General features: G+C 37.0%; 1 protein-coding gene across 11 annotated transcripts in view; it reads left to right on the top strand.

Annotated features, from left to right (window-relative positions):
- The window catches only part of HERC1 (HECT and RLD domain containing E3 ubiquitin protein ligase family member 1), a 190,046-nt gene that overhangs the window by 114,466 nt on the left and 58,249 nt on the right, over positions 1-17,331 (top strand). For 9 of the 11 annotated variants that reach the window (XM_070421306.1, XM_070421324.1, XM_070421311.1 and 6 more), the window contains exons 35-40: positions 2,992-3,231; positions 3,909-3,992; positions 8,616-9,136; positions 10,657-11,432; positions 12,678-12,876; positions 15,219-15,379. In XM_070421306.1, the coding sequence (XP_070277407.1) occupies positions 2,992-3,231; positions 3,909-3,992; positions 8,616-9,136; positions 10,657-11,432; positions 12,678-12,876; positions 15,219-15,379 (1,981 nt within the window). The remainder of the gene's footprint in view (positions 1-2,991; positions 3,232-3,908; positions 3,993-8,615; positions 9,137-10,656; positions 11,433-12,677; positions 12,877-15,218; positions 15,380-17,331) is intronic. The other 2 variants (XM_070421321.1, XM_070421328.1) reach the window with 1 other exon arrangement.

Consider the following 17,331-nt stretch of genomic DNA (forward strand, 5'->3'; position numbering starts at 1 on the left):
TAAGGCTTTCCTAAGCCATTTTTAAGCATTGTCAGTCTGAGTCTAAATTTACCCACTCAAAAAATAGGCACTTCAGGCTAAATCAGACATCTGATTTTACAAGAACTCATTGACAACTAAAAACTTCTTTTTACAACTCTAAAAATATATCTATGTCTTCATCTGGAGATTGCTAGTCTTTTTATTTTGTCTCCCTTTTTCCAGAGGCTCCAATAGGCAAAAACCATAGCAAAATATCATGAGTTATGGATACCTGTTTTATTTCTAATACTTAAAGAGTTTAAATTCCAGTATACCCACAAGTGGCAAAAAAACAAACAAACAAGGAGGTTGTGTCCCACGAGCATGTTTTTTCTTTGCAGCTTTAACTGATCAGGACGATCTCTTAGCATTTATGAAGTTACAAGCCTATAACATTTTACATCCATTTTTATCATACATCCAGATGCAGTAGCCATAAAACACAGCTGTTTTTAAATTTTACTTCCCCCGCTCAGATCCCAAGTTTACTGAAACTTTTACCAGTAAATTTACCCTTTATAGGGTTAATTGATTGGATAAGAGGCACTGCTACAGCAGTGGTTGTATCTAAACTAAAGAAAATAGTTGGCATGGCTTTTTTCTTTTTCTTTCTGTAATCTTTTTAAAGCTTTGCTCTAGTCCTAGAAACTGATTTAATACCCCTTTCCCTCTCTTTTGGAGGAAAGAGCAGCATACAGTCCTCTTATTTTTGGTCTACCCAAAACTCATCTTCAGGGATGTTGTTATTGTTAACCTCACCCAAGGATATTCTTTTCCTTTTTTTTTTTTTTTTCTTAAGAGAGAATAGAAGGGGAGACAGAAGGAGAAACATTGATGTGAGAGAGATACATCAATTGGTTGCCTCCCCCATGTGCCCCGACCAGGGTGGGGATTGAGCCTGCAACCGAGGTACTTGCCCTTGATCGGAATTGAAGCCATGACCCTTCAGTCCAAGAGCCAGTGCTCTAACCAGTGAGCAAAACCAGCCAGGGCACCTTCAGGGATTTTTTAACTTTTCCCAGCCACCTGGAGAAAAGAGCAACTGCAAGCCAATGTTTATTCTTTGGCCTATCTAAAGTCTATTTGTTGGAATATTTGGGTCCTTTCTTTTTCTGTCTAGAGTCAAAAACAACAAATTTTCCCTTGGCTTCTCTTTTTCCTCACCCCTTTGGCGGTCGAATGATCCTTTCACAGGGGTCGCCTAAGACCATCCTGCATATCAGATATTTACATTACGATTCATAACAGTAGCAACATTAAAGTTATGAAGTAGCAATAAAAATAATTTTATGGTTGGGTCACAACATGAGGAACTGTATTTAAAGGGCCAGAAGGTTGAGAACCACTGCTAGACGCTGATGATTTTCCAGCCTGAAGGGCATATTTTTGAGATGGATCTGTTTTTTTTGTTTGTTTGGTTTTTTTTGGATCTGTTATTTTTTAATTCTATAGGTAACTTTTACCTCTCACAACAGTTAGCAACTCACCTGCTATTTCATAACAGGTGTAACTCCGTAGCCATCAGGCACCAGAGTTTTGTCTTTCCCTACTTCTCTTTTTTTCCCCAAGTCAGACTATAACTATATTTTAATGAGTTGGAGTTGGAGTGAATCTCATGGTTGCCATCACTGTGTTGGAGACCCCCAAGATTATCCCTATATTCAAAGATTTGTTAGAAAGACTTATAGAACTCAACATGTAGTTGTAGTTACGACTAAGATTTCTTATAATAACTTTGCTTATTAAGGACACATACCTGGATCATAAGGGAAAAAGATACAGGTGGAATCTGGAGGAATCCATGTGCAAGCTTTCTTATGTTCTCTCCCTCCTATGAGAGGTCACATGGAACATACTCTTTACCCAGCAACAAAATGCAACAACATGTGTGTGATGTTTTAGGTAAGGCCGTTAGAGACTTAACACCCAAGATTTCTACTGGGGGCTGGTTATGAAGGTATGCTCTGCCTGTCATGTACCAAAATTCCAGACTTCCAGAAAGAAAACAGGTTTCAACATAGACCACATTGTTTGTTCAAACATTCTAGGCCATGCTTACCACTTTGGGACAGTTTTGATCAATGTAGGACATTTTACCAGTTGAATTCCCAGATATCAGCCAAGGGCCTGTGTTATAAGCATGCCTTTTTAAAGATAGTGGTTTCAGGCCTGCTATATTAACTCTTTTCTGCACAGAAGTATACACGAGAGTTGTTAGATAACTTGATGTAAAGAATTGAAGCTTCCCATTAATAATTTTCTGGATTAGATATACTTTCTCAGCTTCATAATTAAGATGTAAGCTAAAATTGCTTATTTAAAATAAGTACTCAAGCTAGGGAATATTATAATAACTATGTATGGTATTAGGTGGGTACTAGACTTATTGGGGGAATCACCTTGTAAGTTATAGGAATGCCTAACCACTATGCTGTATACCTGAAACTAATATAAAATGTTAACATTCACTAGAATGTCAACTCTAATTGAAAAATTTTTAAAATAAAATAACTAAATGTTCTACAGGGTAAAAATTTATTTTGTTGAAAAATCTTTACAAAATTATGAAATATATTTTATTCATATATTAGTTTCACTTGGTCTAAAAATAAACTTAGGCGCTAACTGGTTTGGCTCAGTGGCTAGAGCATTGGCCTGCAGACTGAAGGGTCCCAGGTTCGATTCCGGTCAAGAGCATGTACCTTGGTTGCGGGCACATCCCCAGTGGGAGGTGTGCAGGAGGCAGCTGATTGATGTTTCTCTCTCATTGATGTTTCTAGCTCTTTGTCCCTCTCCCTTCCCCTCTGTAAAAAAATCAATAAAAATATTTTTAAAAAAATAAAAATAAACTTAGGTTTCCATAAGTGGATAAATATTATTTATAAATATATTCCTCAGTATTGATTTATGCAGTTAATAGTATATGAACAGATTTTTTAATATTAGTGAATGTTACCATTTTCATTTTAGTTTTACATTGTGAAGGAAAACAGAGGTAATGAAGGCACGTGTGTTGGAGTTTCTCGTTGGCCAGTACATGACTTTAACCACCGTACTACCTCGGATATGTGGCTCTATCGGGCCTACAGTGGTAACCTCTATCACAATGGAGAACAGACTCTGACATTGTCCAGCTTTACTCAAGGAGATTTCATTACCTGTGTGTTAGATATGGAAGCCAGGACCATTTCCTTTGGGAAAAATGGAGAGGTACTAAAACTCATTCACAAGCATTGCATGTTTTCTTGTTTTTATTTACACTCAAATCAGTTTTCAGATGCTAGTTATTTAGTTTATGGATTATCCATTCTTCTTTGCCTTTCTCTCTGATACTTTTTGGTTCTTATATATTTACTAGAGGCTCGGTGCACAGATTTGTGCACTGGTGGGATCCCTTGGCCTGGCCTGCGGGGATCGGGCCGAAACTGGCTCTCTGACATCCCCTGTTGGGTCCTGGATTGTGAGAGGGCGGTTCTCAGGTGATGCACCCTGGAATCGGGCTCCCTCTTCTCTGGTTCTGGGTGCATCACCCGAGAATTGCTGCTGCCAAGTGACCACAGCTTGGCAACTCCTGCGTTGAGCATCCGCCCCCTGGTGGTCAGTGTGCATCATAGCTACTGGCTGGTAGGCTGGTCACTTAGGCTTTTATATATATAGATCACCAAATCAACAACAGAAAGATGGTAAAATTTCAGTACCATGGTTGAAACAGACAAACAAATTAGGATTATTTATTATGTGTAGAATTTCCTTGGTTAGTAAGGTTAATTGAGATTTGGCTGTAGTAACTTTGTTCTGTTTCCTAAGAGCTTTGAATCTTTTGGATATTACCAATTTTTAAAAATATTTTGTTTCCTTTTCTTCTCATCATCTGTGCCACACTATAGGAACCAAAATTAGCTTTTGAAGATGTTGATGCAGCGGAGTTGTACCCATGCGTGATGTTCTATAGTAGCAACCCAGGGGAAAAGGTAATGAAACCTCAAGTCTAAAACATAAAGTATTTGTTAATACTTGTTAACATCAAATAGAGCTTATAAATATAAATTATTTCTACCATTAAAAATTCCTGCTCAGGTAATTTACTATTCTAGAAGAAGGTTAGATTTCTTTTAGAAATTGCCTTTGCTTTTTATTAAGGCACTATTTGATATTCTGACAATGTGAATAGAGTGAGTCATCTTTCAAGTATATGTGCAATTATAACAATTATAGAAAATAGTTTAGGAGATTAAAAATGGTGGCAGAGTAGGAGGATGCTGCATGGACATGTTCCCAGGAACAAGCTGGAATTACTGAAATACAGAAAGGCTTCCTGAATAATCAACAGACTATTCACAGGAGAGAACCCAAGGTCCGAAGGTGAAGACCGAATAGAGACTGGTAGGAGGGGCAGAGGCGCGAAAGGCCTAGCCAGGCTCCCACTGAAGTAAGTCCCAGAGAGATAGCTCAGCTGTCGGGGGGTACCACTGAGAACTCTGAGATCTAATCCTGAAGCCGGGCTCCCCATCAGAGAGCACCAAATCTGAGGAGGGTACCCACATAACACATCGCTGTGAAAAGCAGTGGGGTGCTGTCTGCCAGGGAGTGGCAGCTGAAAGTTCGGGCACCCTCTTGAAGGGCCAGTGCACAAAAATTCCCTGTGGAACCACCCACCTTGTGCTCTGGCAGAAGGAGGGTGAAGTGGACTGGAGCTGTGAGAGCAGAATCCAGGACTGGGGACTTGGGGGATAGAGCTCAGAAGGCAGACACCCCAAGTTTCCTGGGCTGAGCCATTCCCTCACACAGCAGAAGACATCTTTCCTACATAGACACCTGCCTGCCTGGGGTGAAGACAGTTGACCCACCCTATTGGAAAACACCTTGCCTTGAGGCCACTTAAGAGATTAAAAGTAACAATTAGCCTCCAGGCAGAAGCAACTGCCCCACACTGTTGAAAAAACTCCTGCCACACCTGAGGATGATTGCCTGGGGGCAATTCAAGTCAGAATCCTATTAGTCTGTAGACAGAAGTGGTCTCTGGAGGCTCCAACTAGTCAGAAACAACCTTTAACACTGTCCGGCACTAGAGATTGAGAGGTGTAGAGAGGATCTACCTAACACATAGTCACAAACCCAAACAGACAACCAAAGTGAGGAAACAAAGAATCCCCAAATGAAAGAACTAGAGAATTATCCGGAAGAAGAGATAAATGAAGCAGAGATAAGAAATTTATCTGAAACAGAGTTCAGAGTAATGATGTTAAAGATGCTCAACAGCATGAAAAAAGATATAATAACTATGAAAAAATAACAGTCTGAGATAAATAATGACATAACACAAATAACATATTGGAAGGGAATACACAGCAGATTAGGGGAAGCTGAGGATGAAATGAGTGAATTAGAGGACAGAGTGAAAATATCACTCAATTAGAGAACAAAAAGAAAAAGCAATTAAGAAACAGGAGGACAGCTTAAGGGAGCTGTGGGACAAAGTGAAACGTAATATTAGAATAGTAGGTGTGCCTGAATAGGCAGAAAGGAAGAAAGGAATAGAGAAGGTGTTTGAAGAAATAATGGTAGAAAACTTCCCTAACTGGTAAAGGAAAAAGTCACACAAATTCAGGAGGCACAGAGAACCCCAAACAAGAAAAACCCAAACAGACCCACGCCCAGACACATCATAATTAAAGTGCCAAAAATTAAAGACAAAAGAGAGAATCTTAAAGGCAGCAAGAGAAAAGGGATTCCCATAGGCTGACACCTGATTTCTCATCAGAAACTCTAAAGGCCAGAAGGGAATGGCATGAAGTACTCAAGGTAATGGAAAGCAAGGATCTGAGATCAAAATTACTATATCCAGCAAGGCTATCATTCAAAATAGATGGTCAAATAAAGAGCTTCCCACACAAAAAAAAGCTAAAGGAGTCCATCACCACCAAGCCAGCATTACAAGAAATGCTAAAGGGATTGCTTGTAAGAGATTGCTGAGAAGAAGAAACAGAGAGAGAAACCTAGCCATAAGTACCTCTCAATAATAACCCTAAATGAAAATGGATTAAATGCTCCAATCAAAAGGTGTAGGGTAGCTGAATGGATACAAAAACATGACCCAACTATATGCTGTCTACAAGAGACCTACCTCAAAACAAAAGACACACACAGAATGAAAGTGAAGGGATGGGAAAAAATTTCCCACACAAATGGAAAAGGAAAGAAAAAGCTGGAGTAGCAATACTCATATCTGACAAAATAGACTTTAAAATGAAGACCATCACAAGAGACAACAAAGGTCACTACATAATACTAAAGGGATTGATCCAACAAGAGGATATAATCCTGATAAACATTTATGCACCCAATATAGGTGCACCTAAATATATAAAAAAAACTTCTAGAGGACTTTAACGGAGAGATTGACAACAATACAGTCATAGTAGGGGACTTTTAACACCCCTCTGACTTCCTTGGACAGATCTTCTAAAAACTTAACAAAGAAACAGAGACTCCAAAGGACACTCTGGATCAGATGGATTTAATAGACATTTATAGAACATTTCATCCCAATGAAGCAGACTATACATTCTTCCCAAATGCACATGAATCATTCACGAAAGTATGGAATTTCCTAAAAAAATTAAAAATGGAACTCCCATTTCACCCAGTAATCCCACTTCTAGGAATATATCCCAAGAAACCAGTAACACCAATCAGAAAGGATATATGCACCCCTATGTTCATAGCCGCACAATTTACAATAGCTAAGATTTGGAAACAGCCTAAGTGCCCATCAGCAGATGAGTAGATTAGAAAACTGTGGTACATTCTACACAATGGAATTTACGCTGCAGTAAATTACCATTTACCATTTGCAACAGCGTGGATGGAATTGGAGAGCATCATGCTAAGCGAAATAAGCCAGTTAGAGAAAGATAAATATCGTATAATCTCACTCATTTGTGGATTATAATGAACAACACAAACTGATAAATAAAAATAGAGCCAGAGGGAAAAATACTAGAATTTAATAGAAATAATCCTGTTATTTGCAGATTTTTAATATTTCCTACAACTTTTGTGATATCATACTATGTTAGTATAGTTTTGGTAATAATATTATACTTAAAGTTCTTTTATTCTTGAAATATTAATGTTTATTGCATGTAATATTACATGTAAGGTCATTTTTCTTGAATAATTGGTGTTTATTGCATGTAACATTATCATATTTAAAATCATTTTTCTTGAGATACTAATATTTATTCCATGTAACATTATTATATGTAAGATCATTTTTCTTGAAATATTAAGGTTTATTGCATGTAACATTATTATATTTAAAATTGTTTTTTCTTGAAATAAAAAAACCTGAAAAATGAAATAAAATGTACCATAAAGGATTAAAAAAAGAAGAGGAAGAAAATATTTTAGGGATAATCTGGTTCATTGGCAATTATGAATATGAGAGAAAAATATAGAAACAATCTTAAATGTAATCAGGTATTAGCAGAATAATGGATGTTCCAACTGGTGGGGAAGCTACCTTTCATTTATTCAGTTGAGGTTGTTCTCAGATCTTGTAGTTGGTATAAATTCAATCTCTAAACCTTTGGGAGGACTGTATTAAAGAGATACCCTTTCATAAACTCTTTTTCTCCTCATCTAAAACTTAGGCCAGACAGACTTCTCTATGGTGTCCTATACTGGTGGGTTCATTTGTTTTCCACCCTATCCTTTTACTTGAGGATGTTGTGCAGCCTAGATCTGATATTCAGAATTTCTAGTTATTCTTTAGTAGAAAGTTTTCACACTGTCTCATATATAATATTTCTATAATGGAAGGCCTGGACTTGGTAAATCCTAATCATGAAAGTTACATTTTAGTCACCGCTTTTAACTATATTTTTTAAATTTTCAAAAGTTATAATTTCAGGCTAACCATTGACATTTTTGAACATTTACTGTGTCTGGCATTGTAGTAATAAGCATTTATGTGCATAGTCTCATTTAATCTTTAAAATAACCTACTATTACTATTAAAGTAACCTACTAGATGAAAAAGCTGAGGTTTAGTGAGATGAAATTTTCTAAGACTGTGCATAGTTATGGATTGAACTAAGTCTTGCTCTTCTTTTAATCTCTATACTTGAAATGTGTGTTCAGATTGAGACTACCCCAATTATCTAGATTTATGATTTTCTTTCTGCCCCTTGAACAATATATGATGGTCCCAGGACTCAGTATTATTCTGAAGTCTTGAGGATGAAAGAGAAAGAGAATAGATCTTCAAGGCTTTTTTTTTTATACTAAATTGAATTAGTCACATATACCTTAGTCTGTATCCATCTTTCATGTGGCCACACAGTTCTGATACTTACAGGCTTCAGGAATTTTAAATGACTAGGCAGCTTATTTCAGAGAATCATAATGCTACTAATTTAAGTAGATCTGTAATATTTGCTCACTCCTTACTGGGGCCAGTGATATAATACCAGGTATTAGGAGGCCAAACACTAGTTTCACATGAGATTGCACATGTCAGAATTTATAGTGACCAATAATTTGGGAGAACTATTACTATTATGTATTTTCCACTCCTTTTTCTTTTACAGGTAAAAATTTGTGATATGCAGATGCGTGGCACACCACGAGACTTACTTCCAGGAGACCCCATTTGTAGTCCAGTAGCAGCGGTGTTGGCAGAGGCCACTATTCAGCTTATCCGAATCCTTCACCGAACAGACCGTTGGACTTACTGCATTAACAAAAAAATGATGGAAAGGCTGCACAAAATTAAAATATGTATTAAAGAGTCAGGTCAGAAGCTAAAGAAAAGCCGCTCGGTTCAAAGCCGAGAGGAAAATGAAATGAGAGAGGAGAAGGAGAGCAAAGAGGAAGAGAAAAGTAAACATAATAGACATGGCCTTGCTGACCTCTCAGAGCTGCAGCTGAGGACCCTTTGCATAGAGGTGTGGCCGGTGCTGGCAGTGATAGGAGGAGTTGATGCTGGTCTTAGAGTTGGAGGTCGGTGTGTTCACAGGCAAACTGGGCGCCATGCCACACTGCTGGGAGTGGTCAAAGAGGGCAGCACGTCTGCCAAGGTCCAATGGGATGAAGCAGAAATTACTATCAGGTACGATCTGTTGAGTTATACTTGTTACAAATGAGTATGTAACGGTGACATGGGCCATTGCCTATGGGCAGTGAGAAATTATGTGTTTAGGTGAGCTGCCAGTTAACTTTTTAAAATACTTTTGTTCATATAGTTGTGTGTGAGTACTGTGATTTCTAAAGGGATATTTCCCAAATTTGTGTTCCTTGGAATACTAGTGGTTTATAAAGTTAATAGTTTCTGTTTTTTTGTTTTTTTTTAAGAAATGGTAAGCTCACTAGTTTATGTTTAACTGGGATCTTTTCTTCTATTTTTCATTGAGTTTCTTGCTTTTTGAACATTTCCATTACTCATTGGGATAGAAAAAAAGCCAGCCAGGAGATCCATCAATTACATTTTGTGTAGGAGGTGTTTGAATGTATGACAGAACATTTTTGTGACTAAACTTAGGTTTGGGATTATCTGTGATTTTAAGTATTCTTTTTAAAAAAGATCTTTTTATTGATTTTTAGAGAGAGAGGAAGGGAGAGAGATAGAGAAATAGAAACATTGATGAGAGAAACTTCATCAATCGGCTGCCTCCTGCATACCCGCTACTAGGGATCGAGCCCACAACCTGGGCATGTGCCCTGACTGGGAATCAGATCAGTGACCTCTTGGTTCCTTGATTAAGTTGAAACCAAGACTTAGGTTAATAAAACAAATGTTTACCACCAAACTTTTTATACTTGCTAAAGCTTTCTATTACATTTTGTATACTTATAACATTTTTAAACATCTGGAAATTCTTGCCAAATATCAAGGAAATATGTGATTATATTTTTGCTTAAACTATAAATTAGAAGCATTAATTGAAGATTACAAAGCAGTTTTTTTAAAGAAACAATGCCTTCTCTGGGATAGGTTATAAATGGCCATTACCTACATAATAAGCTATATTTATTATACAGACTTTCCAAATAGCTTTCATCAGGAATTGTCAGAGAACACTAGCCCACCTCCTGTTTTTATAAATAATATTACATAGCCACACCCTTTCGTTTAGGTGTATCATTGGCCACTTTCACACTATTGTGGTGGGGTTGAAAGATTGCAAAAGAGATTGGCCTACAGAGTCTAAAATATGGGGTGGGCAAAAGTAGGTTTACAATTATTCCTGTGGAAAAATGTATAATACAAGAATAAATACTAATGCAAGAATAAACTCTGTATTTCATGTACCCACACTGTAAACCTCCTTTTGCTCACCCCATACTTATTTTTTGGCTCACAGAAATTTTGCTAATTTCTGGCTTACATTATATTATGGTAAATATTCTTTGAAAGCACATGCACATCTCATTGCTTTTGCATTTAACATCACATCTCCCCCTTTTCTCATAGTAGACTAATTTTTCTCTGTAATGTCTTCTCTAGCTTGTGTAGATTATTCTCTGTAGTGTGTACATGATGCATCTTATTTTGTCTACATTATATTCTGTACTTTCCTCCTGTCTATCCCTCACTTGCTTCTTCCTGTGTCATTCTCATCTTTATTAAAGCTTCCCAACTTTTTGGTCGCCTAGTGATACTCCATTGTATAATCTGGAACCCTGTGAACCACTGCCTTTTGACGTGGCGCGATTCCGAGGCCTGACGGCTTCTGTGCTGCTGGACCTCACGTATCTGACTGGCATTCACGAAGACATGGGCAAACAGAGCACCAAGCGACATGAAAAAAAACACCGACATGAGTCTGAAGAGAAAGGGGACATTGAGCAGAAAACTGAGAGTGAATCTGCTTTAGATATGCGAACAGGCCTAACATCTGACGATGTCAAAAGTCAGGGTACCACAAGCTCCAAATCAGAAGGTGAAATAGCTTCATTTTCTTTAGATCCAACCCTGCCAGGTGTGGAATACCAACACCAAATAACAGAAGGAAAGAGAAAAAATCATGAACACATGTCCAAAATCCATGACATACCCCAGACAGAAATCAGAGCAGTCCAGTTGTCTTATCTCTACCTCGGTGCTATGAAATCACTTAGTGCTCTTCTTGGCTGTAGTAAATATGCTGAGCTGTTGCTGATACCAAAAGTTCTGGCTGAAAATGGCCACAACTCAGACTGTGCAAGCTCTCCAGTTGTTCACGAAGACGTGGAGATGCGTGCAGCCCTGCAGTTCTTGATGCGACACATGGTGAAGCGAGCAGTCATGCGGTCCCCCATAAAGAGAGCATTGGGATTAGCTGATCTGGAACGAGCTCAAGCCATGATCTATAAATTAGTGGTCAGTGGGCTTTTGGAAGACCAGTTTGGGGGCAAAATTAAGCAAGGTATGTTATCTGATTTTTTTTATAGCTTTTGTGCTGTTGAAATTATAATTGTCAGAACTGATGTACTCTATAAATGCTTTATAAAAAATTTTTTTTTGGCAAAAGCAATTTTCATGTCATTTTTCCTTTGCAAGGTGAACAGTTCTTTTTTGTTTCTTTTATATTAATAATCTACCTATAATTTTCTGTTTTAAATCTATAAAGCATTCAAATTTAATAATTACTACTACATTTTGTAAAACTGAAATTTAATTCATGCCACAAAATATACTCAAGTATTTATTGATATGATTCAAAATACTTATTATTCTGATGACTTCTCAGAGGCATTTTAAAGCATTACTTTTATAGATTCTGTACTGTATGTAAAAAAATCTAGTTTTATCTTTTATCCTCACCTTTGGAGATAATTTGAATTCTAAGATTAAAATGAGATTCATTCAGTAAATATTTATTGAATGCCTACCATGTGCCAGGTACTCTTCTAGGTTCTGAGGAGTCAGCAATGACAAAACAAAGTCCCTTGTTGTAATGAAACTTCAATTGCTTTTATTCTTTCTTCCCTTCCTTTTTCTCTTTCTCCTTTCCTTTTTCTTTACTCCCCTCCTTCCTGTCTTAGCTTAGACAGTGAATAGGCAGAGAGAGGTGCATGGTGCATTTAATAGGAGTGTTAAGATCATGATGTTTATGAAAGTATGTGGCCATTTAGCAAACCTTAATAGAATTAGCTATCTTTGTAGCAACAACACCCCCCGCTCCCCCAACTTTTAGGAGTAGTTTGTTTTGTGAGCCATTGTCCTTTTCAGAGCATGGAGTTTCTGTCTAGGTTTTCATAATCTTGTATTTACATGTCTTCATCTTTGCTTGCTTAAAGACTGAAAATAGGCATCAAAATAAAAATGCTAAGGAAATACAGTTGTAATGATAAAATATCTTTAGGGAATCTCTGATCAAATCTCACATACACAAATGAGACTTTTTGTTGTTGTTTTTAAGAGAACCTTTCCTAACAAAAAGAAATGAATAATTACAAGGGCTGGTTCCTTTTTTTTGGTCTGTAGAGTCTACAATTATGAGGATAATAGTGAATTCAGTGTAGATGTAAAAACATTTTTTCTGTAAATCTTTTATAGAATTGATATTTATGAAATATGTTAGAAACTTTCCAAGTTAAAGGTTAAAAGCTTTCCATTCCCATTTGAAAGGAAAAAAAATCCTTACCACTTTCTTAACCTTGGTTTATAGAGATTGATCAACAAGCTGAAGAAAGTGACCCAGCCCAGCAGGCACAGACTCCAGTTACCACTAGCCCATCAGCCTCGAGCACGACTTCCTTTATGAGTAGCTCGCTGGAGGACACCACAACTGCCACCACTCCAGTCACTGACACAGAAACAGTGCCTGCATCTGAGTCCCCAGGAGTGATGCCACTAAGTCTCCTCAGGTAGGGAAGTTAACCTTTAAATTGTGCCATATTTGATGCCTATGGTTATGAACACACAGGTATTCTCTTATGAAGAATGTGCCCAACTAAATCAAGGTGTTCTAGAGTTAGAAGGAATCTAAAGGATCATATGGTCAAACCCAATTTACTGAAGTTGGAAATGTCCTTCAGAAGAAGTTTAACAACTTGCCCAAGTCTCATAGCTAGTTTTGGTCCCAGATCTAATCAATGGTTCCATTGCCAATCAGGTACTCCAGCACTATTCTATCTCCTTATAATGGTTCTTTCTTTTTTTGGCTAGGCTTTTGAATATGTTTTCCCTGAAAAAGTAAATACTTGTGTTTTGATTGTTACAACTTTAAGAAAGAGCTTGCCTCCATGAGTTAATTTTCTTTTCTCAGGTTATTTTCCCTTTATAATAATTTCTTTATTCTTTATTTCTTTCTTATTATAAGATCAAGCAAGTCTACTTTTCAAATGAAAGAGCGTGTCTTATGATGCTTCTTCAACCAACCCTATTTTAATAGATTTATAAATTTCAAATAATGTTCCAGTTTCTTGCTTCAGTTTGCCAGATGTATACACAAACCAAAAACCTTGAGAGAAGATCTCTAGGGAGGGGCTGTTTTGTGAACTCACTCACCTAGGGCTTAAGTGAAATAAAGGGAAGGAAAATGAATAGTATCCTTTTTTCTTATTTCTTTTTCCCCTTCTCTTAATTGACGGGTCACTATTATTTCCTTGTGTGTACATTGACTTCTTAGGGAGAGTGGCTATTATTGTAATGATTCTCTATATTTGGTGTTCACAAGAGCTACCTGAGAGGCTTTTTAAAGCTCTGGGGATGTATTCCCCAAGTCTCTCACTAGGTCTGGTGGGGGCACATAATTTGCATTTGAATTGTTTCCTCAATAATTCTGACGCAGTGGCCACACATTAAGAATTATTGCTCTGTCTCATGCCCTCTCCCCCCTGGCGTGAGTGGGGGGTTGGGAGGCAATGTGGGGATAAGGACACATATGTAATAACTTAATCAATAAAGAAATTTAAAAAAAGAATTATTGCTCTGGTTTGGGGCAGAAGGAGCACTAATCCTAGTAGCTACCATTGCCCAGTCCCCACACATCTCCTCCCTCTAAGCTCTCACTTAAGTAGCACAGATCCAGGAGGTGCTTCTGTTTAAGAAAGCAAGAAGAGAGAAATGATAGAATATTCTAATATGGTTTTTAATTCCTCCAGCAATTAATAGAATTCAAGGCATCCATAGAGGATCAATAGCACCGTGACTCCTTTTGCCTTTCAAGTTCTGTAGTGTAGGCATGGGATTCAGTGGTACAATAATGCTCCCTTGCTCCCAGAACCATTCACCAGGGCTTGTGACCCCTCCTTTCTTCTTAGTCTTTGTTTTCCTGTTATTGACTGGGACTATTTTAGAGCTGCAATTGTGTCTGCCTTCCGAATATCAGAAATCAGGGAACAACTGCCTCTTACATGAATATGATCTTACAATTATTTGATTGCATCGACAATGCTTTCTTGATGCTTAAAAGTTATTAGTTCTCTTGAACAAATCAAAAGAGCAGTCAGTCAGTGAGGAGCTTCCTGGACTTTCTTCTTTACCCAGTGTCTGCCTTCTCAGCCTGAGGGGTCTGCCTCTCTATATCTTGTCTCCTTTACACAGCTAGTATCTCATTCTTATGCTATATTTCAGTCGTGCTGGGTGACTGAGCAGTTATCTTTTCTTTTGGTAACTTACCTATAGATTATTACTTGGAATCCATGTGAATAATTTCATGGCTAGCTAGTGAACTTATGTTTGAAGTAATTGTAAGTTATCTATCTTTACAAGTTTTTTTTATCCTGTAACTGCTGTATGCCTGTCAAAATATCCCTGTCATCTTGGTATTATAGTAGAGGAAAGCTCCCTAAAGACAGGGATTTAAAAAAATGTTTTGTTTATTGCTGTATTCCCCCACATGCTGTGTTATTGGCATTTTGCTGAACAAATGATAAGGTATTATTACTTGTATAGATTACTTTGTATTACTTGTATAGATTATCTTATGAGATAATGATTTTTAAAACTGTGGAATCTTCCACACCCCAATTAATTATAGCTAACTTGTGTAGTTTTCCAGGTCACATATTCTTTTATAAGACTGTGATGTATATACAGGATGGGACAAAAGTAGGTTTACAGTTGTGAGTATGCAAAAGAGTTTATTCTTGTATTATTATTTATTAATTATTGTATTATTTTCCATATGAACAACTGTAAATCTACTTTCACCCACCTTGTATTTTGTAATTGGATTTTTATACTAACATTGTTTTCTTTAAAGGCAAATGTTCTCTAGTTACCCAACTACCACCGTACTTCCCACACGTCGTGCACAGACTCCTCCAATATCATCGTTACCAACCTCTCCTTCTGATGAAGTAGGAAGAAGGCAAAGCTTAACTTCTCCTGATTCCCAGTCAGCAAGGCCAGCTAACCGCACAGGTGCGTGTATTATCATGCGCTATGACACCCAGATGTTTTGACATTCCAAATGTGAGACTTTATTATGTAGGCATTGTGTTTTGTCTTCATGGAGGTAAAAGCAATGATTTTAATTATGGGGGATAGTCTGCCCCATCAAAATGAGCTGTCTTCTGTATTTTGAGTCTGTAGATTGAATTATGGCTATTTGGGAGGGAAATAACATACTGTACATCAGTTATATTAGTCCTTTTTTAAAAAAAAATTGAAAATGTTTTATTTAATTACAGTTGTCATTCCATGTTATATTAATTTCAGGCATACAGCATAGTGGTTAGACATTTATTTAACTTAATGAATTGATCCCTTTGATTTATCTAGTACCCACCTGGCACCATACATAATTATTACAAAATTATAGACTGTATTCCCTATGCTGTGCTTTATATCCCGGTGACTATTTTGTAACTACCAATATGTACTTTTAAAAAATATGTACATTTTTATTGATTTTAGAGAGAGGGAAGGAGAGGGAGACAGAAACATCAGTGAGAGAGAAACATTGGTCAGCTGTCTCCTGCATGCCCCCTACTGGGGACCCAAGCCTGCAATCTGGGCATGTGCCCTGATTGGGAATAGAACCGTGACCTCCTGTTTAAGGGGCTGATGCTCAACCACTGGGCCAATCTGTACTTCTTACTCCCTTCACCTTTTCACCCATCCCTTTAGTCCAGCTTCCCTCCCATCTGGCAACCATCCTTTTGTTTTTTTCTAATAATATAGGTATTTTTAGTGCTATGAATTTCCCTCTAAACCAGCCGTGAGCAAACTACGGCCCGCGGATCGAATCCGGCCCGTTTGAAATGAATAAAACTAAAAAAAAAAAAAAAGACCGTACCCTTTTATGTAATGATGTTTACTTTGAATTTATATTAGTTCACACAAACACTCCATCCATGCTTTTGTTCCGGCCCTCCGGTCCAGTTTAAAAACCCATTGTGGCCCTCGAGTCAAAAAGTTTGCCCACCCCTGCTCTAAACACTACTTTTGCTACAACTCAAACATTTTGAAATGCTGTGTTTTCATTTTCATTCAGTTTAGAGTACTTTCTCATTTACCATAATATCTTCTTTGGCATAATTAGAAGTACAGTATTTTGTTTACAAATTTTGGGAAATTTTTCAAATACCTCTATTCTTGATTTTTAATTTAATTTCATTATCATCAAAGAATATACCTTGTACAATTTGAATTTTTTAAATTTATTGATACCTGTTTTATGGTCCAGAATATGGTCTGTTTGAAATATATTCCACGTGCACTTGGGAAAAGTGTGTATTGTGCTATTATTGAGTGGAATGTTCTATAAATTGTTGGTTAGGTCAGGTAGGTTTTTAGTATTATCTAAGTCTTTGTTATTTTGATTTTTGGTCTACTTATTCTATAAGTTATTGAGAGAGTGGTGTTAAAACCTCTGTTATTGTGGATTTGTCTATTTCCCCTTTCATTGATCAGTTTTTGTTTCATGTATTTTAAAGCCTTGTCTTTGGGTCCATAAAAATTTAGTATTATTATGTCTTCCTAATGAATTGACCTCTTTATCATTATGTAATGACTCTTTTTATCCCTGGTATTATTATTTGCCCTTAAATCTGTTTTGTCGGGTATAAATATAGCCACTTCTAGTTTTTTTCATTAGTGTCTGGGTGCTGTATCTTTTCCCATCATTTTACTTTTAACTTATTTGTGTCTTTATATTTTAAGTGGTTTTCGGAAAGGCAGCTTATATTTAAGTCTTGCCTTTTAAAATCCAACCTGATGTTTTCTGCCTTTTAATTGGGGTAGATCATTGACATTTAGTGTGATTATTGGTATGGTTGGGCTTAAATTTACCATCTTTCTGTTTTTCTCGCCTGTACTTTGTCCCCTTTGTCTACTTTCTTTGGATTAAATGATTTTTTTAAAAATTTTAT

This window comes from Myotis yumanensis, unplaced genomic scaffold (genome assembly GCF_028538775.1).
Source record: "Myotis yumanensis isolate MYYU_CA2020_CCGP unplaced genomic scaffold, mMyoYum1.0.hap1 SCAF_1, whole genome shotgun sequence".
In the NCBI taxonomy this organism is placed as follows: domain Eukaryota; kingdom Metazoa; phylum Chordata; class Mammalia; order Chiroptera; family Vespertilionidae; genus Myotis; species Myotis yumanensis.